This window comes from Somniosus microcephalus, chromosome 3 (assembly GCF_052327205.1).
Source record: "Somniosus microcephalus isolate GS21.2 chromosome 3, FLI_Smic_1.0, whole genome shotgun sequence".
NCBI lineage: Eukaryota > Metazoa > Chordata > Chondrichthyes > Squaliformes > Somniosidae > Somniosus > Somniosus microcephalus.
Window position 1 is genome coordinate 296,400,133 of NC_140989.1, and position 24,756 is coordinate 296,424,888.

Genomic DNA, 24,756 nt, shown 5'->3' on the forward strand with positions numbered 1-24,756 from the left:
GGGGGAGGAGAAGGCAGGGGGGGGGGAGGAGAAGGCAGGGGGGGGAGGAGAAGGGACGGGGGGGAGGAGAAGGCAGGGGGGGGAGGAGAAGGAAGAGGGGGGAGGAGAAGGAAGGGGGGGGAGAGAAGGAGGGGGGGGAGGAGAAGGAAGAGGGGGGAGGAGAAGGCAGAGGGGGGAGGAGAAGGCGGGGGGGGGGAGGAGAAGGCGGGGGGGGGAGGAGAGAAGGCGGTGGGGGGAGGAGAAGGCAGGGGGGGGGGAGGAGAAGGCAGGGGGAGGAGAAGGCAGGGGGGGGGAGGAGAAGCAGGGGGGGGGAGGAGAAGGAGAGGGGGAGGAGAAGGAAGAGGGGAGAGAAGGAAGAGGGGGGAGGAGAAGGAAGAGGGGGAGGAGAAGGAAGGGGGGGGAGGAGAAGGAAGGGGGGAGGAGAAGGAAGAGGGGGGGAGGAGAAGGAAGAGGGGGGGGAGGAGAAGGCGGGGGGGGGGAGGAGAAGGCGGGGTGGGGGGGAGGAGAAGGCGGGGGGGGGAGGAGAAGGCGGGGGGGGGGAGGAGAAGGCGGGGGGGGAGGAGAAGGCAGGGGGGGGGGAGGAGAAGGCAGGGGGGGGGGAGGAGAAGGCAGAGGGGGGGAGGAGAAGGCAGAGGGGGAGGAGAAGGAAGAGGGGGGAGGAGAGGAAGAGGGGGGAGGAGAAGGAAGAGGGGGGAGGAGAAGGAAGAGGGGGGAGGAGAAGGAAGAGGGGGAGGAGAAGGAAGAGGGGGAGGAGAAGGAAGAGGGGGGAGGAGAAGGAAGAGGGGGGGAGGAGAAGGAGAGGGGGGGGAGGAGAAGGAAGAGGGGGGAGGAGAAGGAGAGGGGGGGGGAGAAGGAAGAGGGGGAGGAGGAGGAAGAGGGGGAGGAGAAGAGGGGGGAGGAGAAGAGGGGGAGGAGAAGAGGGGGAGAAGAAGGAAGAGGGGGAGGAGAAGGAAGAGGGGGGGAGGAGAAGAAGAGGGGGGGAGGAGAAGGAAGAGGGGGGAGGAGAAGGAAGGGGGGGAGGAGAAGGAAGGGGAGGAGAAGGAAGGGGGGAGGAGAAGGAAGGGGGGGGAGAGGAAGGGGGGAGAGGAGGGGGAGAGAAGGAAGGGGGGGAGAAGGAAGGGGGGAGAAGGAAGGGGGGGAGAAGGAAGGGGGGGAGAAGGAAGGGGGGAGAAGGAGGGGGGAGAAGGAAGGGGGGAGAAGGAAGGGGGGGAGAAGGAAGGGGGGGAGAGGAAGGGGGGGGAGAGAAGGAAGGGGGGGGAGAAGGAAGGGGGGGGGAGGAAGGAAGGGGGGGGAGAAGGAAGGGGGGAGGGAAGGAAGGGGGGAGGAAGGAAGGGGGGGGAAAGGGAAGGGAGTGGAGAGAAGGAAGGGGGGGAGAGAAGGAAGGGGGGGAGGAGAAGGAAGGGGGGAGGAGAAGGAAGGGGGGAGGAGAAGGAAGGGGGGGAGGAGAAGGAAGGGGGGGAGGAGAAGGAAGGGGGGGAGGAGAAGGAAGGGGGGAGAGAAGGAAGGGGGGGGAGGAGAAGGAAGGGGGGGAGGAGAAGGAAGGGGGGGAGGAGAAGGAAGGGGGGGGAGGAGAAGGAAGGGGGGAGAGAAGGAAGGGGGGAGGAGAAGGAAGGGGGGGAGGAGAAGAGGGGGGAGAGAAGGAAGGGGGGGAGGAGAAGGAAGGGGGGAGGAGAAGAAGGGGGGAGGAGAAGGAAGGGGGGAGGAGAAGGAAGGGGGGGGAGGAGAAGGAAGGGGGGAGGAGAAGGAAGGGGGGGAGGAGAAGGAAGGGGGGGAGGAGAAGGAAGGGGGGAGGAGAAGGAAGGGGGGAGGAGAAGGATGGGGGAGGGAGAAGGAAGGGGGGGAGGAGAAGGAAGGGGAGAGGAAGGAAGGGGGGGAGGAGAAGGAAGGGGGGGGAGGAGAAGGAAGGGGGGGAGGAGAAGGGAAGGGGGGGGGAGGAAGAAGGGAGGGGGGGAGGAGAAGAAGGGGGGAGGAGAAGGAAGGGGGGGAGGAGAAGGATAGGGGGGGGAGAAGGAAGGGGGGGGAGGAGAGGAAGGGGGGGGAGGAGAAGGAAGGGGGGGGGGAGAAGGAAGGGGGGGGTGGGGAGGAGATGGAAGGGGGGGGGGAGGAGAAGGAGGGGGGGGGAGGAGAAGAAGGGGGGGGGAGGAGAAGGAAGGGGGGGGAGGAGAAGGAAGGGGGGGAGGAGGAGAAGGAAGGGGGGGGAAGGAAGGGGGGGGGAGGGGGAGAGGAGGGGGAGGAGAAGGAAGGGGGGGGAGGAGAAGGAAGGGGGGGGAGGAGAAGGAAGGGGGGGGAGGAGAGGAAGGGGGGGGGGGAGAAGGAAGGGGGGGGAGGAGAAGGAAGGGGGGGGTGGAAGGAGAAGGAAGGGGGGGAGGAGAAGGAAGGGGGGAAGGAGAAGGAAGGGGGGGGGAAGGAGAGGAAGGGGGGGGGAAGGAGGAAGGAGGGGGGGGGGATGGAGAAGGAAGGGGGGGGGAAGGAGAAGGAAGGGGGGGGGGAAGGAGAAGGAAGGGGGGGGGGGAAGGAGAAGGAAGGGGGGGAGGGAGGAGAGAGGAAGGGGGGGGAGGAGAAGGAAGGGGGGGAGGAGAAGGAAGGGGGGGGGAGGAGAAGGAAGGGGGGGGAGGAGAAGGAAGGGGGGGAGGAGAGGGGGGGGGAAGGAAGGGGGGGGAGGAGAAGGAAGGGGGGGAGGAGAAGGAAGGGGGGGAGGAGAAGGAAGGGGGGGAGGAGAAGGAAGGGGGGGAGGAGAAGGATGGGGGGGGGAGGAGAAGGAAGGGGGGGGAGGAGAAGGAAGGGGGGGGGAGGAGAAGGAAGGGGGGGGGAGGAGATGGAAGGGGGTGGAGTGGAAGGAGAAGGAGGGGGGGGGAAGGAGAAGGAAGGGGGGGGGAAGGAGAGAAGGGGGGGGGGAGGAGAAGGACAGGGGGGGGGGAGGAGAAGGAGGGGGGGAGGAGAAGGAGGGGGGGGAGGAGAAGGAGGGGGGGGAGGAGAAGGAAGGGGGGGGAGGAGAAGGATGGGGGGGGGGAGGAGAAGGAAGGGGGGGGGGGAGGAGAAGGAAGGGGGGGGAGGAGAAGGAAGGGGGGGGAGGAGAAGGAAGGGGGGGGGGAGGAGAAGGAAGGGGGGGGGGAGGAGAAGGAAGGGGGGGGGGAGGAGAAGGAGGGGGGGGGGAGGAGAAGGAAGGGGGGGGGAGGAGAAGGAAGGGGGGGGGAGGAGAAGGAAGGCGGGGGGAGGAGAAGGAGGGGGGGGGGGAGGAGAAGGAAGGGGGGGGAGGAGAAGGAAGGGGGGGGGAGGAGAAGAAGAGGGGGGGGGGGCGAGGGGAATGAGACAGCAACTATCACGGCTGAGACCTTACAATGAAATAAAAGTAGTGAAGGTTAAGTGATGAATGGCTTGTGATAAGACCGAGTAAAGAAGAAACGGTTACGAAAGAAGTCTGGCATTTGTCTGAGGAACAACTGTAGCACTTAACAGTATCCAAAAAGAGGTCCCAGCAATATTGCCCCACACATACAAGATGTACTACCCAAACTTAATATTCAATTCAATTCAAATCGCTTTATTGGCATGATGACAAGGTACATCTTATGTTGCCAAAGCATCGAAAAACATTCATGGTTGAACACAAAATACAGATCTATCCATACAGTGTATAAACAGATATATCCCTGAGTGTATAAATATACATTCATATAATTTGTATATACTCTTCTTATATTTAGTGGTTGTCCCTCTGTTTATGGCAAGCTGTAACATAGTGTGCCGCTAGTGTTACACAATTTCTCTCTTCCCCTAGTAGGTATGGGAGTTTTTGGTCGTCATTCAAATTTCTGAATTCCGGGCATATTTTTGTGAATTTTGGGTAGAAATTCTCCCTTATGCCCTGATATTTTCTACAAGCTGTGAGGAAGTGCATCTCTGTCTCCACCACTCCCTGACTACAGTGAGAGCATATCCTGTCCTCTCTTGGTAGCCGGGTCTGCCTGTGTCTACCTTTTTCGATCGCCAGGCTATGTTCACTAAGTCTGTACATTGTCAAGGTTTTTCTCAGTTTGCTATCCTTTACCATGGTCAGGTAATCAGCCATGTTGTATTGTCTGTTTAGGGCCAAGTCGCAATTGAGTTTGCTTTGGGTTTTTGTTGTTTCTGCCCAATATGACATATTTTTCCTTTTGCTTAGTGACGATTGTGTTGGGTCGAATTCTTTGTGTTACGCTGTCACTGTCCTGGGGCTGGTTATTGTTAGTAGTTACTTCACTGAGTCCCAGGACTAGTTGACTGAGGGTATTCTTCTTTATGGTCCTCTCTTGGCATTTCAGGGCTTCGTAATGATAGCAGTGGGGGTTGCTCATTTTAGGTGTTTCCAAAATTTGGTGGCTCTTTTTTGGATAGTGATTATTAATGGATATTGGCCTAGTTCTGCCTGCATGCATTGTTTATGGTTTTCTTTGAGTCCGGAGGATACTTTTACAGAATTCTGCATGTAGGATCTCAATTGGGTGTTTGTCCCATTTTGCAAATTCTTGTTGTGTTAGCGGTCCCCACACCTCACTGCCATCGAGTGCAATTGGTTCAATTACTGATTTAAAAATTTTGAGCCAAATGCTAATTGGGATTTCTATTTGGATTGATTTTTTAATGGCATAGAAAGCCCTTCTTGCTTTCTCTTTCAGTTCATTCACAGCCAGATGAAAATTTCCCATAGAACTGATTTTTAAGCCCAAGTATGTGTAGTTAGTGGTTTGTTCAATTTTGGTTGTTCCTAGTGTGAAATTTATTTTGGGTCCCTGATGTCTGGATCTTTGCTGGAACACAAGGACTTTGGTTTTTTGGGGATTTGTCAGGGCCCAGGTCTGGCAGAACGACGCCAGCAGATCCAGGTTCTGCTGTAGACCCTCCTTAGTTGGTGACAGCAGAACCAGGTCATTTGCATAGAGGAGGAATTTAACCTTGGATTCATATAGGGTGAGGCCGGGTGCTGTAGATTGTTCAAGTAGTTTTGCCAATTCATTATGTAAATATTAAAGAGTGTCGTGAGATTGGCGAGCCCTGCGTCACCCCCCGCCCCTGTGGAAGTATTTTGTTTGTTTGTCTCCAATTTTAACTGCACATTTGTTGTTTGTATACATTGATTTAATTACATCATATGTTTTTCCCTACCCCGCTTTCGATAAGTTTGAGGAATAGACCGTCGTGCAGATGGAATCGAAAGCCTTCTAGAAATCTATAAGCATGCGTAGATTTTGCTTTTGTTTTGATGAACGTGTTTGTCAATTAGGGTCTGTAGGGTGAAGATATGATCTGATGTTCTATAGTTTGGCAGGAATCCAATTTGGCTTTTACTCAAGACATTGTGCTCCTCAAGGAAGTTTATAAGTCTTTTGTTTATGATACTACAGAATACCTTTCCAGGTTACTGTTTACACAGATGCCTCGATAGTTATTTGGGTCGACTTTGTCCCCACTTTTGTATATGGGCGTTATGAGTCCTTTGTTCCAGATATCAGGGAAGTAACCGACACTCAGAACCAAGTTGAAGAGTTTTAGGATAGCCAGTTTCATTTTATCATCTGTGTGTTTAATCATCTCGCTTAGTATGCCGTCTGCCCCGCAAGCTTTCCTGGTCGCAGTCCTTGAGTTTTTCAAAAGTTATTTTTCTGTTATTATGGAGTCTAGCGGGTTTTGGTTATCTTTTGTGGCCATTTCGAGCTTTTCCAGTTTTTTGCATATTTGGTGTTGCTCTGGCCTTCGTGTGTTTTTCTGGTATAATTTTTCAAAGTGGTTTTCCCATGCGTCTCCATTTGAATGGCCAATTCGTCGTGTTGTTTTTTGTGTAATGTATTCCAGTTGTCCCAGAAACAATTGGAATCAATGGATTGCTCAATGGAGCCGAGTGTATTCTTAATATATTGCTCTTTTGGTTCTGAGTGTGTTTCTGTATTGTGTTAGTGTCTGACAATAAGTAAGGCGTAATTCTCGTTTTCTGGATGTCTGTGTTTTTGGTTTGATATTTTTCTCTCTCTCTCTCCCCCCCCCCCACACCCCCCCTCCGTCCCACTCTTTCCCCCCACCCACCCCCGTCCCACTCTTTCCCCCCCACCCCCCCCCCCTCGTCCCACTCTTTCCCCCCACCCCCCCCCCGTCCCACTCTCTTTCCCCCCACCCCCCCCGTCCCACTCTCTTTCCCCCCACCCCCCCCCCCGTCCCCACTCTCTTTCCCCCCACCCCCCCCCGTCCCACTCTCTTTCCCCCCACCCCCCCTCGTCCCACTCTCTTTCCCCCCACCCCCCCCCCCAGTCCCACTCTCTTTCCCCCCAGCCCCCGTCCCACTCTCCTGGGTGCTTAGGAAGAGTTCTTCAATCCCAACAGTCTCAAACAGTTTTATAAACATGGCACAGGGTTCTTGATTCCCTCGGCACCGCCGGGCACTCCAGCTAGTTTACTATATAGTAGTTGTTTAATGGAATGGTTTGGTGAAAAAAAAATGGTAATTTGATAGTAGGGCTGGGTATTTAATCCAGTACGCATAGATAAATTAAACAAAAAGCAGCAGCTCTTTATTTCCAAGACAATTGCTATAAAATTTATGAATTAAAGAAATAGAATGTGGTTGCCCCAAAATGTAGGAAAAGAACTGGAGATTTAATTGAAAAGGATTGCATTAAAATTTATTAAGGAAATATATAAAAAGGAAGAAATAGAATACGGCTGCATGAAATGTGTTGATGAAACAAAAGGAGCAAGTATTATTAATTATAGGGATGTCGGCAACGGACCAGGAATATTCAAGAAAAAAATTGAGCTGAAGGTGCGGCTCGATGGGAATATTTTTTAAATCAATATTTGTATTTCTTTGTTACTGTGAGCTGTGTTGAAGAGGATGCTGGGGAAGAGGTTGGGGCCATCTGTGTAATTTATTTTGATTGTTGGGAGTGGGTCACAGTGGGCAAAAAAGCTAGCTAGGGAATTAACTCTTGACTCCCATTAATGTCACCTTTACCTCCATGATATTCCTCTTTGCTCTCACCCACATTTGTAATGTCTAGCTGTGGCTACAGAACACAGGCCACTGGCCATTTAACATCCCCATCTGCTTGTCCAATATTACCCTTTACTTGTCACCGAGAATGTCTTGTTCTACTACCCCACTGTGCCCCTCTGGTGCCTTGTCACCCCAAAGAAGCATATTCTCAATTAGTATATAAAATGTCACGTATTGTCTCCATATTGCTGGACTTCCTAATCCCTATACCTTCCCCATTAATATCACCCCATCTTTCATAATATGCCCTATTCCCTTAAACTGCCCCCACCTGCCTAACATGAGAATGTGTCCCCCCCTATGGTGCCCTTGTGATCCTTTGCGGGCTTGCAAGATTTACCTCTACCCCTTGCTTCCCAACATCTATTGCCTCCTCAGTCACCAACATCCCCCTCAGTACAGCACATCACATCTCAGCTATACTTGCCCGAGCCAAGTAATCTTTTTGCTGAAGCTGGGCAACATACAATAGACTTCGGGAACAACTGAAAAATGGAGCAAGCCCCAAACTTTACAGGAACAAGATTGAACAGGTGGGAGGGTGGTGCAGCGAGTGGATTGCCTTGATGAAAAGTGCTCAGCGGGTGACAAGGCCTGATCAGTTAAAAAAGCTGGGAGAGCTGCTGTTGGGCTTGGGCTGGAAGATGATGGAGCACAATGGGCTAGAGTGTACTGGGACACCAGACAGCAGGAACAGAGCACTGGCGAGGAGAGGGGCTTAGAATAGGTCGACAACCAGAGAACAGAAAGATTAAACAGAGCCACTAAGGAAAAGGTAGAGCGGGGCCATCAGCATGAGCTTCACAAGGACAATCTAAGAGTTGGAAAAAAAGTTGGGGAGGGCAGAACCAGAACAGGATTCTCTGTACTTTAGTAATAGTGCCATTTCAGTAAGAATCATAGTTAGCTGCATACGAAAGCCACACTTTAGAAGCCAGAGAAGTTTAACCACACAGTCTGCAGTGTACATTCAGGACAGTGCAGCGCTGCAAAAGGACACTTAAGGTGGTGATCTGTAACTATTTATTTACTGCTGTCTGCAGCTTTGGTAGGGAAAGCATACTACAGCAGAGGATGTCCATTTACCGTCAGCAGCAGCAAGCGATCGACTAGCACAAATGGCGTATTTCACAATTCTGCGTAGCTATTCTGCACCAAGTCTCTTCATAGCCTCGCCCTCCTAATCCCGTTCCCAATTCTGGCCTCTTGTGCATTTACACCCACCCACTCTTTAAATAGTATATAAATATCCACTTAACCCAAAGTTTGTAGTAATACATTTTCCTATTGTATTTTTGAGCCATCAAGCCCTAAAAATCACTTAGAAAAGGAGAAAGTGTCTGCACTGTTAATACATTGCAGGAGATCACAGACTGGAAAACTTCCAATTTTAAATTGAGGAATGGAAGAAAATCTTTAAAATGCCAGAGAACACTGAAACCAAACATTGAAACCAAATCAGCTTTCTGATATATTCCTTTAAATAGAAAGTACTGAATCTAAAGCACTATAGTCCTTTCAGTATTATAAGCATTTAAACTGTAACTGGAAAGTTGATTGAAGAAACCCAAACATTAGACTGTTAGGACTCCAAAAGATCGAATCGTTTCAAACACATCTGCCCTTAAATTCTGTGTGTAAGTACTCCATTTCTTTCACATCAAAATTCGACAGAATTGCAATACATTTGGTAAAATTCTAATACTCATCTTGAAATGCATACCACTCATCACCCTGTAGGCCGATATGGTAATGGATTATGAAATCAGCCTTGTTGGTGACTTCACAGAATTTCATAACACAGCTGACAGCACAGTAGCAGAAGCAACTTCCCTATTCTATTTAGCACATTAAGAATGGGTTAAGTACCATCATTCTATTTAATTTCTACTATATCAGGATATAGGGACATAAACCATTAGCTATCAGATGCAAAGGACTACATTTACAGTTCTCTTCAATAAAAGATAACCTGTATCAAATAGTCTGCTTTCTGATATTTTAAAAGGTTAGGAACTAAAAATGTTCTACATAATTAAACACAAATAGATGAGTGTTTTTAGTAAAGTTTTTAAATAAATAATTTTAAAAATGTCAAGATATTGAATGCACCTGTATAAACATTTTGCTTTCAATTATTCTACATCAGTGTTGTCCAATAGGAATTATTGATTAGCCACAACTGGTGTGGCTACGGAAACACCATTTTAGCCACAAGCACTAATTTTAGTAGAAAAGGCCTTACATACACTCACACAATACAGATAAATGTAGTTCATGTGTGTATATTTACTTACTATCTACCACCATTCAGTAACCAAGAAAGTAAAACACTCGCACCAATCAAAACACTCGCACACTCTGCTTTTCACCAACAAACAGGCAAGTATTGAGAGTACATGCTCAACAATGGAAATTTAACAAATGAGTAATAGACCCCAATCAGAAAAGCAATTAGCCACATCTGGATTTCCAGTTAGCCACATGTGGCTAGCGACTAACATATTGGACACAGTTCCATATAATTGAAATAAAAACAAAAAATGCTGGAAATACTCAGCAGGTCAGGCAGCATCTGTGGAGACAGAAACAGAGTTAACGTTTCAGGTCAATGACCTTGCATCAGGTCATTGACCAGAAACATTAACTCTATTTTCTGCTTTATTTCAGATTTCCAGCATCTGCAGTATTTTGCTTTTCCGTATAATTGAATATTGCTCTTGTAACCTGAAAAATAAATGATTTGATGATAAATGTTCAATATTTAAATTCTGCCAGCCTGTTAGTTCTCCATTGTGCAAATACTGCACACTGTTAGCTCAGTAATAAGATCTTCCTTTGCTTACTTGCTTATTCAGCTCTGTGATGTTGGTCCATATTTTGCTAATCCCTCTGTCTCCAGTGTCTATGTTGATAAGGTCCTTCTGGACTGCAAGGAGGTCTTCACTTAGCTTTGGAATGTCACTAAACGAGGCCTTTTGACTAGATTCCACTACAAGGATAAAACAAATTCCAGTTTTAAGACTAAAACATGCAGAAATGCAAAACTATATAGAGAGTACAAGATAAAAACAATTAAAATGTCCTTGTTTAACTCAGTTCAAATTCTTAAGTTTGATTTTTAAAAAGATTTACTCCATATCTGCCTTGAAAAAAGTCATCAACTGAGGTCATCCCAATTAAAAATGGGGAAACTGGATGATGCAGTGGGTTAGATGCTGGCTTTCATCTCAGATATAGATTCAAATCGAACATAATTAGGATGAAAATCTCCTGTCTGTTGACTACAAGTTCTTTTGTGGCACCTAAATTGAGACTTAGAGTCATTCCATAAAAATGCTAATTTGGCAATATTTGTCAATCTCATTCAGAGATGGTTGTGTAGGAAATAGAAAAATGTCACAATCATAACATTGGTGCAGAAGGGGAGGTTGTTCCTGAGCTTGGAGTGGAGACATATTCTTCAGGGAGAGTAACTGTGCTATCCTCTACATCTAACTATGGAAGTGCTGATTAAAGTGTTGCAGTCCTCCGTACTAAAAGTTCCCACACCTTGATCAACATTAAAAAGTAAAAGAAACTGAAATGATAACTTGCCTGTGATATGTATTTAAAACTACAAGGACCAGATCTATCTGTATTGCACAATGTACCATAAGTGGCAATTACAAAAAAATGCTTTAATCAGAACTTCTTACACCAAAATTGATACTTGCTAATAGCATCAAAAATTTAGCAAAGACATTCCTGCTAGGATTACTTCTTGTGACAAGTTTCCTGTGTTATTTCATGCGTTATTGCAGAGCTGGTTGCAGCATAGAATTTCTCTGCAGTACAAGTGGAGGTGTAATTACATGATAAGTTTACATAGGCAGTTTCCATTATAAATGTGGCCATAGAAATTTCTAATAGAAAGTTGTCAGAGGCACCTACAGTTCACATTTCATTGGCCAGCCACACAGGTCACGGGAGAGACTTAAAGAGGAACAGTGCGCTTGGGTCATAAATCATGTGTCAGAGATCAATGAATGGAGCAGTTTCAACTGGAATAGTCGTATTTTCACAGCTATCCAAAATTTTCTATAAAAACATGCTTCTTGGGGAGAACAATCACAGGGAGAAAAATACACTACACGTCATGCTCTGACAAATCATTTGCCCAAATAATCTGATCAAACTGGTTTCCACCACCTCTCAAAATCTAGTATTCATACCCAAAACCCAAATTATGCAATAAGTGTAACATAGCCAGGTTAATTTAATCAAGCTTATTCAACTCAATTTCCACAGTAAAATGGAGTTGATTAGAAATGAATCTCCAGGTCTTTTTAAATCAGCGCTCACCCAGCTTAAATAAGCCTATCTTGTTGAAACTGCATAAAATTTGCTGACTTCAAACAGTGAAGCACTGATGAGAATCAGATCCCAGGTAAATAATATACTCCTCGAACTCATCCAACATGTGCAAAATAATGACAGCAGAATGCTGGACAGAGGAGATGAAAGGGAATTGGGGGAGGAGATAGCAGATGGGCTTGCCATAATTTTCCAATCTTCCCTAGAATTGGGGGAGGTACCTGAGGATTGGAAAGTGGCAAATGTGACACCATTGTTCAAGAAAGGGTGCAAGGACAATCCTAGTAACTACAGGCCGGCCAGTTTAACATCAGTGGTGAGTAATGTTTTAGAAACAATAATCAAGGAAAAAAATTAATGGGTGTTTGGAGAGGGGGTTGGGAACCTGTGCGGGGAAACAGAGGAAAGGGAAGCAAGGATAGAAGCAAATGACAGGAAGGAGAAAAGCAAAAAAGTGGAAGTCAGAGAAATCAAGGGTGTAAATCAAACAGGGTCACAGTAAACAATTCTAAAAGGTCTAAAAGTGTTAAAAAAAAAACAAGCCTGAAGGCTTTGTGTCTTAATGCAAGGAGCATTATTAAGGTAGATGAATTAGCTGCGCAAATGGATGTAAACGGATAGGATATAATTGGGATTGTGGAGACATGGCTCCAAGGTGAGTAAGGCTGGGGATTCAACATCCAGGGGTATTCAATATTCAGGAAGGACAGACAAAAAGGAAAAGGCGGTGGGGTAGCATTGCTGGTTAAAGAGGAGATTAACAATAGTAAGGAAGGATATTAGCTCTGATGATGTGGAATCTGTATGGGTAGAGCTGAGAAATACCAAAGGGCAGAAAACGTTAGTGGGAGTTGTATACAGACCCTCAAACAGTAATGCTGAGGTTGTGGGGTGGCATTAAACGGGAAATTAGAGATGCGTGCAATAAGGGCACAGCAGTTATCATGGGTGACTTTAATCTACATATATATTGGGCTAACCAAATTAGTACCAATACTGTGGAAGAGGAATTCCTAGAGTGTATACGGGATGGTTTCCTGGACCAATATGTCAAGGAACCAACTAGAGATCAGGCCATCTTAGACTGGGCATTATGTAATGAGAAAGGATTAATTAGCAATCTTGTGCGAGGTCCTTGGAGAGGAGCGACCATAATATGATAGAATTCTTCATAAAGATGGAGAGTGAAGTAGTTGATTCAGAGACTTGGGTACTGAATTTAAATAAAGGAAACTACGATGGTATGAGGCGCGAGTTGGCTAGGATGGATTGGGGAACGTTACTTAAAGGGTTGACGGTGAATAGGCAATGGCAAACATTTAAAGATCACGTGGATGAACTACAGAATTTGTTCATCCCTGTTTGGCATAAAAATAAAACAAAAAAGGTGACTCAACATTGGCTAACAAGGGAAATTAGGGCTAGCATAAGATCCAAGGAGAGGACATATAAATTAGCCAGAAAAAGCAGCAAACTTGAGGATTGGGAGCAGTTTAGGATTCAGCAAAGGAGGAGAAAGGGATTAATTAAGAGGGGGAAAATAGAGTATTAAAGTAAGCTTTCAGGGAACATAAAAACTGACTGTAAAAGCTTCTATAGATATGTGAAGAGAAAAAGATTGGCGAAGTCAAGCGTAGGTCCCTTGCAGTCAGAATCAGGGGAATTTATAATGGGGAACAAAGACATGACAGACCAATTAAATACATACTTTGGTTCTGTCTTCACAAAGGAGGACACAAATAAACTCCCAGAGATATCGGGGAACATAGGGTCTAATGAGAGGGAGGAACTGAAAGAAATCAGTATTTGTAGGGAAATGGTGTTAGGGAAATTGACAGGATTGAAGGCTGGTAAATCCCCAGGGCCTGATAATCTATATCCTATGGTACTTAAGGAAGTGGCCCTAGAAATAGTAGATGCATTGCTGGTCATCTTCCAAAATTCTATAGACTGGAACAGTTCCCATGGATTGGTGGGTAGCTAATGTAACCCCACTATTTAAAAAAGGTGGTAGAGAAAAAAACGGGGAATTACAGGTAGTGGGGAAAATGCTAGAGTCCATTATAAAAGATGTAATAGCAGAGCACTTGGAAAAGTGACAGGATCGGACAAAGTCAACATGGATTTACAAAAGGTAAATCATGCTCGACTAATCTACTGGAATTTTGAGGATGTAACTGGTAGAATAGATAAGGGAGAACCAGTGGGTGTGGTGTATTTGGACTTTCAGAAGGCTTTCGATAAGGTCCCGCATAAGGGACTAGCGTGCAAAGCTAAAGCACATGGGATTGGTGGTAAGGTACTGACTTGGATAGAAAACTGGTTGGCAGACAGGAAGCAAAGAGTTGGAATAAACAGCTCTTTTTCCGAGTGGAAGGCAGTGACTAGTGGGGTACCGCAAGGATCGGTGCTAGGACCCCAGTTATTCACAATATATATAAATGATCTAGACGAGGGAACTAGATGTAATATCTCCAAGTTTGCAGACGACACAAAGCTGGGTGGGTGTGTGTGCTGTGAGGAGGATGCAGAGAAACTCCAGTACGATTTGGACAGGTTGGGCGATTGGGCAGATGCAGTATAATGTGGATAAATGTGAGGTTATCCACTTTGGTGGCAAAAACAGGAAGGTAGATTATCTGAACGGCAATAGATTGGGAAAAGGGGAAGTGCAACGAGACCTGGGTGTCCTTGTGCACCAGTCGCTGAAGGTAAGCATGCAGGTGCAGCAGGCGGTTAAGAAGGCAAATGGTATGTTGGCCTTCATAGCGAGAGGATTTGAGTACAGGAGCCTTGGTGAGACCACACCTTGAGTATTGTGTGCAGTTTTGGTCGCCTTATCTGAGGAAGGATGTTCTTGCCATGGAGGGAGTGCAGCAAAGATTCACCAGACTGATACCTGGGATGGCAGGAATGACGTATGAGGAGAGATTGGGTTGATCAGGCTTATATTTGCTCGAGTTTAGAAGAATGAGAGGGGATCTCATTGAAACTTATAAAATTCTAACAGGACTAGACAGGCTAGATGCAGGAAGGCTGTTCCCGATGGTGGGGGAGTCCAGAACCAGGGGTCATAGTCTAAGGATAAGGGGCCATGGTGTGGAGATGCCGGAGTTGGACTGGGGTGGACAAATGTAAAAAGTCACACAACACCAGGTTATAGTCCAACAGCTTTATTTGAAATCACAAGCTTTCGGAGCGCTGCTCCTTCTTCAGGTGAAGTGGAGAAATGCATAAAGACACAGCTTATATAGTCAGAGAATCATGTCAGATGTTTACAGGTAACCTTTCCAACTGCCATTAATCACACCTCGGCAGAGAGATAATCACAGCAGTCAAAGGTGTGAATGGTGTCCAAACAGGTCAGTCAGGGAAACATTACATCAAAGAACAATGAGGTGGGGTCACAAGGGGTCAAATATTGCAGATGCTGGGGTCTGTATGAAAAACAAAAAAAGACAAAACACATTTTTTTTTTTTTTTTTGGCTGGAAATCACAGCAGGTCCGGCCGCATCCGTGTAGAGAGAACAAGCCAATGTCGACTTGAGTCTGGATGACCCTGCATCAGGTGGGGTTACATGTAGCGTGACATGAACCCAAGATCTCGGTTGAGGCCGTCCTCATGGGTGCGGAACTTGGCTATCAGTTTCTGCTCGACGATTTTGCGTTGTCGTGTGTCTCGAAGGCCACCTTGGAGAATGCTTACCCGAAGATCGGAGGCTGAATGTCCTTGACTGCTGAAGTGTTCCCCGACTGGGAGGGAACACTCCTGCCTGGTGATTGTTGTGCGGTGTCCGTTCATCCGTTGTCGCAGTGTCTGCATGGTCTCGCCGATGTACCATGCTCCGGGGCATCCTTTCCTGCAACGTATGAGGTAGACAACGTTGGCCGAGTCACATGAGTATGTACCATGTACCTGGTGGGTGGTGTCCTCACGTGTGATGATGGTATCTGTGTTGATGATCTGGCATGTCTTGCAGAGGTTGCTGTGGCAGGGTTGTGTGGTGTCGTGGTCGCTGTTCTCCTGAAAGCTGGGTAATTTGCTGCGAACGATGGTCTGTTTGAGGTTAGGCGGCTGTTTGAAAGCGAGTAGTGGAGGCGTGGGGATGGCCTTGGCGAGGTGTTCGTCGTCATCGATGACATGTTGAAGGCTGTGAAGAACATGGCGTAGTTTCTCCGCTCCGGGGAAGTACTGGACGACGAAGGGTACTCTGTTGGTTGTGTCCCGTGTTTGTCTTCTGAGGAGGTCTATGCGATTTTTCGCTGTGGCCCGTCGGAACTGTCGATCGACGAGTCGAGCGTCATATCCCGTTCTTACAAGGGCGTCTTTCAGTGTCTGTAGGTGTCCATTGCGTTCATCCTCGTCTGAGCAGATCCTGTGTATTCGCAGGGCTTGTCCATAGGGGATGGCTTCTTTAACGTGGTTAGGGTGGAAGCTGGAGAAGTGAAGCATCGTGAGGTTGTCCGTGGGCTTGCGGTAGAGTGAAGTGCTGAGGTGTCCGTCTTTGATGGAGATTCGTGTGTCCAGGAATGAGATTGATTCTGAGGAGTAGTCCATGGTGAGTTTGATGGTGGGATGGAACTTGTTGATGTTATCGTGTAGTCTTTTCAGTGATTCTTCGCCGTGGGTCCATAGGAAGAAAATGTCGTCGATGTATCTGGTGTATAGCGTTGGTTGGAGATCCTGTGCAGCGAAGAAGTCTTGCTCGAACTTGTGCATGAAGATGTTTGCGTATTGGGGTGCGAATTTGGTCCCCATGGCTGTTCCGTGTGTTTGGGTAAAGAACTGGTTGTCGAAGGTGAAGACATTGTGGTCAAGGATGAAGCGGATGAGTTGTAGGATGGCGTCTGGAGATTGGCTGTTGTTGGTGTTGAGTACTGAGGCTGTCGCAGCGATGCCGTCATCGTGGGGGATACTGGTGTAGAGTGCCGAGACGTCCATCGTGGCGAGGAGTGTTCCTGGTTCAACTGGTCCGTGGGTGCTGAGCTTCTGTAAGAAGTCTGTAGTGTCGCGACAGAAGCTGGGGGTTCCCTGTACAATGGGTTTCAGGATGCCCTCGACATATCCAGAGAGGTTCTCACACAGGGTTCCGTTGCCTGATGCGATAGGACGTCCAGGTGTGTTGGCTTTGTGTATCTTTGGGAGGCAGTAGAAGTCTCCCACGCGGGGGGTACGTGGGATGAGAGCATGTAGGATGCTTTGAAGGTCTGGGTCGAAGGTTTTGATCAGTCTGTTGAGTTGGCGGGTGTGTTCTTTGGTCGGATCTGCGGGTAACTGTCTGTAGTGTTCCTGGTTGTCCAGTTGTCGGTATACTTCTTTGCAATAGTCCGTTCTGTTCTGTATGACGATGGCACCTCCTTTGTCTGCTGGTTTGATGACGATGTTGCGGTTGGTCTTGAGAGCGTGGATGGCGTTGCGTTGTGCTCGGGTGACATTCTGGACTGTCTTGTGAGTGCGGCTGATGAATCTGGCATTGATGCATCTCCTGACAGCTTGAGCATACATGTCAAGCTTAGGGCAGCGACCCTCCGGAGGGGTCCAATTTGACTCTTTCTTCTTCGGTTGCTGCACTGCGGATCCCTCTGTTTGCTGTTCCGGATCATTGATTGTCTCATTGGGTTCGCTGCTGACATCTTGGGATTTGTGGAAGACGTCTCGGCACTCTACACCAGTATCCCCCACGATGACGGCATCGCTGCGACAGCCTCAGTACTCAACACCAACAACAGCCAATCTCCAGACGCCATCCTACAACTCATCCGCTTCATCCTTGACCACAATGTCTTCACCTTCGACAACCAGTTCTTTACCCAAACACACGGAACAGCCATGGGGACCAAATTCGCACCCCAATACGCAAACATCTTCATGCACAAGTTCGAGCAAGACTTCTTCGCTGCACAGGATCTCCAACCAACGCTATACACCAGATACATCGACGACATTTTCTTCCTATGGACCCACGGCGAAGAATCACTGAAAAGACTACACGATATCAACAACAAGTTCCATCCCACCATCAAACTCACCATGGACTACTCCTCAGAATCAATCTCATTCCTGGACACACGAATCTCCATCAAAGACGGACACCTCAGCACTTCACTCTACCGCAAGCCCACGGACAACCTCACGATGCTTCACTTCTCCAGCTTCCACCCTAACCACGTTAAAGAAGCCATCCCCTATGGACAAGCCCTGCAAATACACAGGATCTGCTCAGACGAGGAGGAACGCAATGGACACCTACAGACACTGAAAGACGCCCTTGTAAGAACGGGATATGACGCTCGACTCATCGATCGACAGTTCCGACGGGCCACAGCGAAAAATCGCATAGACCTCCTCAGAAGACAAACACGGGACACAACCAACAGAGTACCCTTCGTCGTCCAGTACTTCCCCGAAGCGGAGAAACTACGCCATGTTCTTCGCAGCCTTCAACATGTCATCGATGACGACGAACACCTCGCTAAGGCCATCCCCACGCCTCCACTACTCGCTTTCAAACAGCCGCCTAACCTCAAACAGACCATCGTTCACAGCAAATTACCCAGCTTTCAGGAGAACAGCGACCACGACACCACACAACCCTGCCACAGCAACCTCTGCAAGACATGCCAGATCATCAACACAGATATCATCATCACACGTGAGGACACCACCCACCAGGTACATGGTACATACTCATGTGACTCGGCCAACGTTGTCTACCTCATACGTTGCAGGAAAGGATGCCCCGGAGCATGGTACATCGGCGAGACCATGCAGACACTGCGACAACGGATGAACGGACACCGCGCAACAATCACCAGGCAGGAGTGTTCCCTCCCAGTCGGGGAACACTTCAGCAGTCGAGGACATTCAGCCTCCGATCTTCGGGTAAGCATTCTCCAAGGTGGCCTTCGAGACACACGACAACGCAAAATCGTCGAGCAGAAACTGATAGCCAAGTTCCGCACCCATGAGGACGGCCTCAACAGAGATCTTGGGTTCATGTCACGCTACATGTAACCCCACCTGATGCAGGGTCATCCAGACTCGAGTCGACATTGGCTTGTTCTCTCTACACGGATGCGGCCGGACCTGCTGTGATTTCCAGCCAAAAAAAATGTTTTTTGTCTGTTTTTTTGTTTTTCATACAGACCCCAGCATCTGCAATATTTGACCCCTTGTGACCCCACCTCATTGTTCTTTGATGTAATGTTTCCCTGACTGACCTGTTTGGACACCATTCACACCTTTGACTGCTGTGATTATCTCTCTGCCAAGGTGTGATTAATGGCAGTTGGAAAGGTTACCTGTAAACATCTGACATGATTCTCTGACTATATAAGCTGTGTCTTTATGCATTTCTCCACTTCACCTGAAGAAGGAGCAGCGCTCCGAAAGCTTGTGATTTCAAATAAAGCTGTTGGACTATAACCTGGTGTTGTGTGACTTTTTACATAAGGATAAGGGGTAAGCCATTTAGGACTGAGATGAGGAGGAATTTCTTCACCCAGAGAGTGGTGAACCTGTGGAATTCCCTACCACAGAAGACAGTTGAGGCCAATTCATTAAATATATTCAAGAAATAGTTAGATATATTTTTAAGGCTAAGGGGATCAAGGGATATGGGGAGAAAGCAGGGACAGGGTACTGAATTTGGATGATCAGCCATGATCGCATTGAATGGCGGAGCAGGCTCGAGGGGCCAAATGGCCTACTCCTGCGCCTATCTTCTATGTTTCAGCTAATTAAGGAGAGCCAACACAGGTTTGTAAAAGGAAGATCGAGTTTGACTAATCTATTTGAATTTTTCGATGAAGGGAATGCAATGGATGTTGCCTGCATGGATTTACAGAAGGTGTTTGACAAAGTACCACATAGAAGGCTGGTTAACAAAATTGAGGCTCATGGAATAAGTGGGTCAGTGGCAGCTTGGATAAGGAATTGGCTTAAGGACAGAAAACAGCGAGTGGTGGTAAATGGCTGTTTTTCAGACTGGAGGATGGTTGACAGTGGTGTTCCCCAGGGGTTAGTGCTGGGGCCACTGCTTTTTTTGTTATATATATAAATAAATGACCTGGATATTGGAATAGAGTAGAATTTCTAAATTTGCTGATGGCACCAAACTTGGGGGTGTGACAAACAGTGATGATGACATCAATCGACTGCAACAGGACATAGAAAGGCTAGCAGAATGGGCAGATGGAATTCAATACAGTGTGAGGTGATGCATTTTGGCAGAAGGAAGAGCGAGAGGCAATATACACTTAATGGCACAGTTTTAGAGTGTGCAGGGACAGAGGGACCTGGGAGTTAATGTGCATAGGTCCCTGAAGGTGGCAGGACATATTGAGAGTGGTTAGCAAAGCATATGTGATCTTGGGTTTCATAAATAGAGGTATTGAGTACAAAAGTAGAGAAGTTATGCTGAACCTTTATAAAAGCGCTGGTTCGGCCACAACTGGAGTATTGCGTCCAGTTCTGGTCACCACAATTTAGGATGTGAAGGCTCGAGAGGGTGCAGAGGTGATTTACCAGAAGGGTTCCAGGGATTGGGGAATCTTAGCTACAAGGACAGGTTGGATAAGCTGGATTTGTTTTCATTAGAGCAAAGAAGGTTGAGGAGTGATTTGATAGAGGTGTACAAGATTATGACGGGTTTGGATAGGCTAGACAGGGAAAAGCTGTTCCCACTAGTTGATGGCACAAGGACTAGGGGACACAGATTTAAGGTTTGGGTCAAGAGATACAGGGGGGATGTGAGGAAAAACTTTTTTACGCAGCGAGTGGTGACAACCTGGAATTCGCTGCTGACGGAAGTGGTGGAAGCGGAGACTGGATAGGCACTTGAAGGGCTACGGGGATAGAACGGGGAAATGGGACTGACTGGATTGCTCTAGAGAGCCGGCACGGACTCGATGGGCCGAATGGCCTCCTTCTGTGCCATTATGACTATGACGGCCAAATGTGAATCAGTATTATGCTTACCTACCAGAGTCCATTATTACAGCAACTTGCATACAACATATTATAATAAACCACTAAAAGAATATAATGTTTGCTTCTATTTCACCCTATTATTTCACATAAAATGCTTGCTACTTAATAACATGTGCCTCACACCCACAGCCAAAGCTTATTCCAGGAACTCAGCAGTCTGGTCAGAATCGGTTTTCTGTAAGCCACCAACAGTTGGGAAAAGTTTCAAAGGACAGCTCCACTTTTGCTGCAACCACAGCAATGCGTAACGAGTAATTGCCATCCTCTACACTACTACAATTTTTGCAAGAAAAAAAACTGGGCGAACAGGTCATTGGAATATATATATCTTGTATAAATAAAATACTTGAACATCGCCTGCACTTGTGAAGGAGACCAGCATGTCACTGAATAATGTAGTTACCTTCATTTGTGAAGCACTGTATTCAACCACTTTCTAAGCACTCTTCTCTATAAATAGCATATCAAAAAAACTGCAGTAATAAATCATTCATGTTTCATAAAGGGATTCGGTTTGAAATATTCCAACAGACCAGGCAAAAATGCAAGATATGAAATGGTGTTTAGGCTTCACAACTAAACATGTTGCATTTAGCATATGTGCATCATACAAACAATGCCCTTCAAACAGAAGTCATAATTGGAACCCCCAGGAACCAAACATCTTACTCATTCTCAACATATCGGAAACAATCCACTGCCACATGCAACCCCCTCAATCTGTACTGGGTTTTTTCTTTGCTTCTTTCCATTTGCATTCATTTCTATTTGCTACTGCTCACATATTTATCTACTGCCAGCCCATTCCTACTACTTTATTTATTTCCTGTTGGCCTGTTCAATTATTAATTGTTTCCAGCACACCCCACAACGGCAACATCACAAGCTATACAATTCCGTGGTCAATGCAAAGTAATATCTACCATATTTTATAACACGTGTTCCATAGCATAACACTTAAAATCACAACAAAACAGGATGCCTTCCATCTTAATCTGAACAATGCCACAAACATAAAAGCAAGACTTGCAATTATATAGCGCCTTTCACAACCTCATGACTTCCTAAAGCACTTTTACAACCAAAGAAGCACTTTTTTTTTTTTATATAAAGTGTAGTGTGTAGTTACTGTTGTAATGTAGGAAACACAGCACCCAATTTGCAAGCTCCCACAAAACAGCAATGTGATAATGACCAGATAATCTGTTTTTAGGTGTTGGTTGAGGGATAAATATTGTCCAGGACACCATGGAGTATTCCCCTGCTCTTCTTCAAAATAGTGCTATGGGATCTTTCACGTTCACCTGAGGCGCCTCAGTTTAACGTCTCATCCAAAAGACAGCACGTCCGACAGTGCAGCACTCCCTCGGTACTGCACTGAAATGTCAGCCTAGATTTTTGTGCTCAAGTCTCTGGAGTGGGACTTGAACCCACAACCTTCTCACTCAGAGGCAAGAGTGCTACCCACTGAGCCACAGCTAAGTTCAAGTAGAGCAAGTTGCTTAGCAGTAAGATTTCTCAAATGAAGTGGCTATACTCACATCAATGTTATAACCCTGAAGATGAAGGTATATTGAGTAAAGAGGAATTACATTTCTAAGCACACGTGATATGTATGCTTGTGTAATTCAAGCAGTAGCACAAACAAAATCTCTGGTCGATGCTTGTGCAATCTTAGTTCACTCATGTATAGAGTTTTCAAATGATGGGTCAGGAGTGCAATTCTCTGCACAGCGAGTTGTCGATTTAGCCAGACGGTTGGAGAGATTGTTAATTTCCACAGGGAGAAGAAAAATCAGAAAAGCAAAATAATCAGCACTGCTCTCATAGCCAGCCAGCTCAAATGGAGCATTTGAAAAGGCCTTCAGGCAGATTACCTGCCACCCTTTACTCTGCAGTGAGCTAAATTAGGAGGCGGGGAAAAACTACTGTAGAGCAAATTACGGACATAAACTTTCAATGTTTGCTCAACTAGCATTTTCAAATCTTTTTCCTATACATTAACAAAATATTCACTTGAGCCTCAATAGCAAATATTCATTTGTCTTTGAACAATGGCCTTCTCCTCAAAATATTTAGCTTTCCAATGCAATGTGGCATTAACCACAAATTATGACAGTCTATTTATTATACTATCAATAAGATTAACATATACGATGAACAGCAAAGGGACCCAGAATTGATCCCTGGGGGAGGCTTTACAATTAGACAGCTTCAACCAGTAATCAATACCTTCTGTTTTCTATTATCTAGCCAATTCACTATCCAGTTTACAACTTCTTCCTTGATCCCATAAACCACAAATCTACTGCAGATTACCAAACTCTGTCAGAAACATTCACCATATGACAGAATAACCCTATAATCTTCAACCCCTCAAAGAATTCCAATATGTTTCATAATTTCAAGAATTGTGAAATGAAAAACCACTCATGTTGACTGGAACGTATTAACTTCATCATTGACGAGTGTTGTTGCTATCTTTCCAATATCCCCACTGAAGACATGATGCTAATAAGCCTATAAATACCAGGATCATTCTTCCCACCTTTTTTTAATACAATGAACTCATTAGGTACCTTACAGAGTTGTGTAATCCCCTACTCAAAAGGATTCAGAAACAGACAGAAACCCTGCAGTGTTATTGCGCCTCATCACTTTACATACATCCCAAAATGTTGTACAGTGCAGTAACTGCTGAGGTGAAATGACTGCTCAAATATTACTTCTAATGGTAATGAGTTTGAGGAGTCCAATATAACTCGTGGCATACAATAAAACTGAATTTATAGTTTTATATACAGTATAAAGTCCATTAAGTCACCAATGTAAACATCACACCATAATTTGTAAACCTGTCTGTTGAGCAAAATCTGAGCCTTGTCCCTAGGTTTATAGATCATAACACCTGCAAGGTATGACAAATGGAACAGTGTCATATACCATTATTACCAGCAATTATGCAGCTTAATCTAAACAGATATTTTGATAAAAGTTACATTCAAATAAATATACTGCAGAATATTCTTCCCAACAGAACCCCTCAGCACCTTCATTTCAATGTAGGCTTCAACTTCAGACCAGTCTAGGAGTTGATCCATTGCTGTACATCTCTGAAAAGCACTATTGGCTGAATATGCTGCAGTATCAATCAGGCAGTATCTTTGTCCAGAGTCAGGTAGCTCCAGATCACTCTGAGTCTAATCCAGAGGACTAGGTGATGCAGTGAGTTGCACACTGGACTCTCAACTCTGGGATTTGTGTTTGGATCCAACCACAACTAATGGGACAAAAGTTCCTCTGTGTGATGCTTCATTACTATTTTATAACTTCCACAACACATGCTCTGGGCCTTTGCACATCAGGATATATACGTACAAGTAATCAACATGGAAATAATCAGGCATTTATAGAGGGTGGTTGTATTTGTGCTCAAGACAGTTGCTATTGCTACAGAATGCAGCATTTTCCATTTTTTTTTTTTTTTTTTTACACCCAGTATCAGCACTAAGGTCAGATACAACACAGGTTAGATGCTGCATTCAGGGTAAAGCTCCTTCTACACCACCCAATAATTCATCTTAACCTCAATCTTCATTAAGCACCCCATACTGCCCACTATGACATTTCCATTTGCCACTTGAAATACTAGTATTGTTTCTATCAATCAATCTGCTACCTGGATGTAAAACTGAGCGATATCGTATTCTGAATATCCCACATACAAAGCTTTGGTTTCCTTAAAAGTTTCACTCATCTAATAAGAGTTCAATTCTCATGAAGTATGTCAGTATGAAGCTTACTTAAATTCCTATTCTCCACAGTCCAATCCTACTTTACAATAGAATATACTTACATGTTCTGAACTTTTCTTTCAGTGCATCCAGATCTTCTTTGAGGGCAACCTGCATCCAGACCAAACCAACACAAGCCACTACACAAGCAGCTAGCATAACAAATGCACACAGAGGATAACAAATCCTGCAGCATCTTATGTAGCCTCCCCTGCAAAAGAACAAAAGTCAAGACTGAAATGGGTATGTACCATTTGACACCACTGTATACAAAATAACTGACATTTTCACCCATTTAGCTTACATAACCTCTTAGTAAAGTTGTGCAATGGACAAAAGTTGAAAGAAGGTGTCACTATTTCATAGAGGAAATAGCTAATTATGATTAACATTTTTCTGTTCTGTCCATTTCTGCTAACTTGTGAACATTTTTGTTGAACCAGTGATTACTGAAGGCAGCATTAGGAGGGCTTTATTAAGGGATTCTAAAATGTATGAGTATGCAGAGTGCATTTAGTTTTATTTCACTATCAGCCATGTATGTTATTGCTACTCCGTTAAATTTTAAGCTCACTCAGTAAATCTAATG

General features: G+C 46.0%; 1 protein-coding gene across 5 annotated transcripts in view; it reads right to left on the minus strand.

The window, feature by feature from the left end:
* Positions 1–24,756, minus strand: part of efcab14 (EF-hand calcium binding domain 14) — a 129,586-nt gene that overhangs the window by 98,096 nt on the left and 6,734 nt on the right. For all 5 annotated transcript variants that reach the window (XM_085982789.1, XM_085982790.1, XM_085982786.1 and 2 more), the window contains exons 2-3: positions 24,230–24,378; positions 9,871–10,016 (exon numbers count right to left, since the gene is read on the minus strand). In XM_085982789.1, the coding sequence (XP_085838915.1) occupies positions 9,871–10,016; positions 24,230–24,378 (295 nt within the window). The remainder of the gene's footprint in view (positions 1–9,870; positions 10,017–24,229; positions 24,379–24,756) is intronic.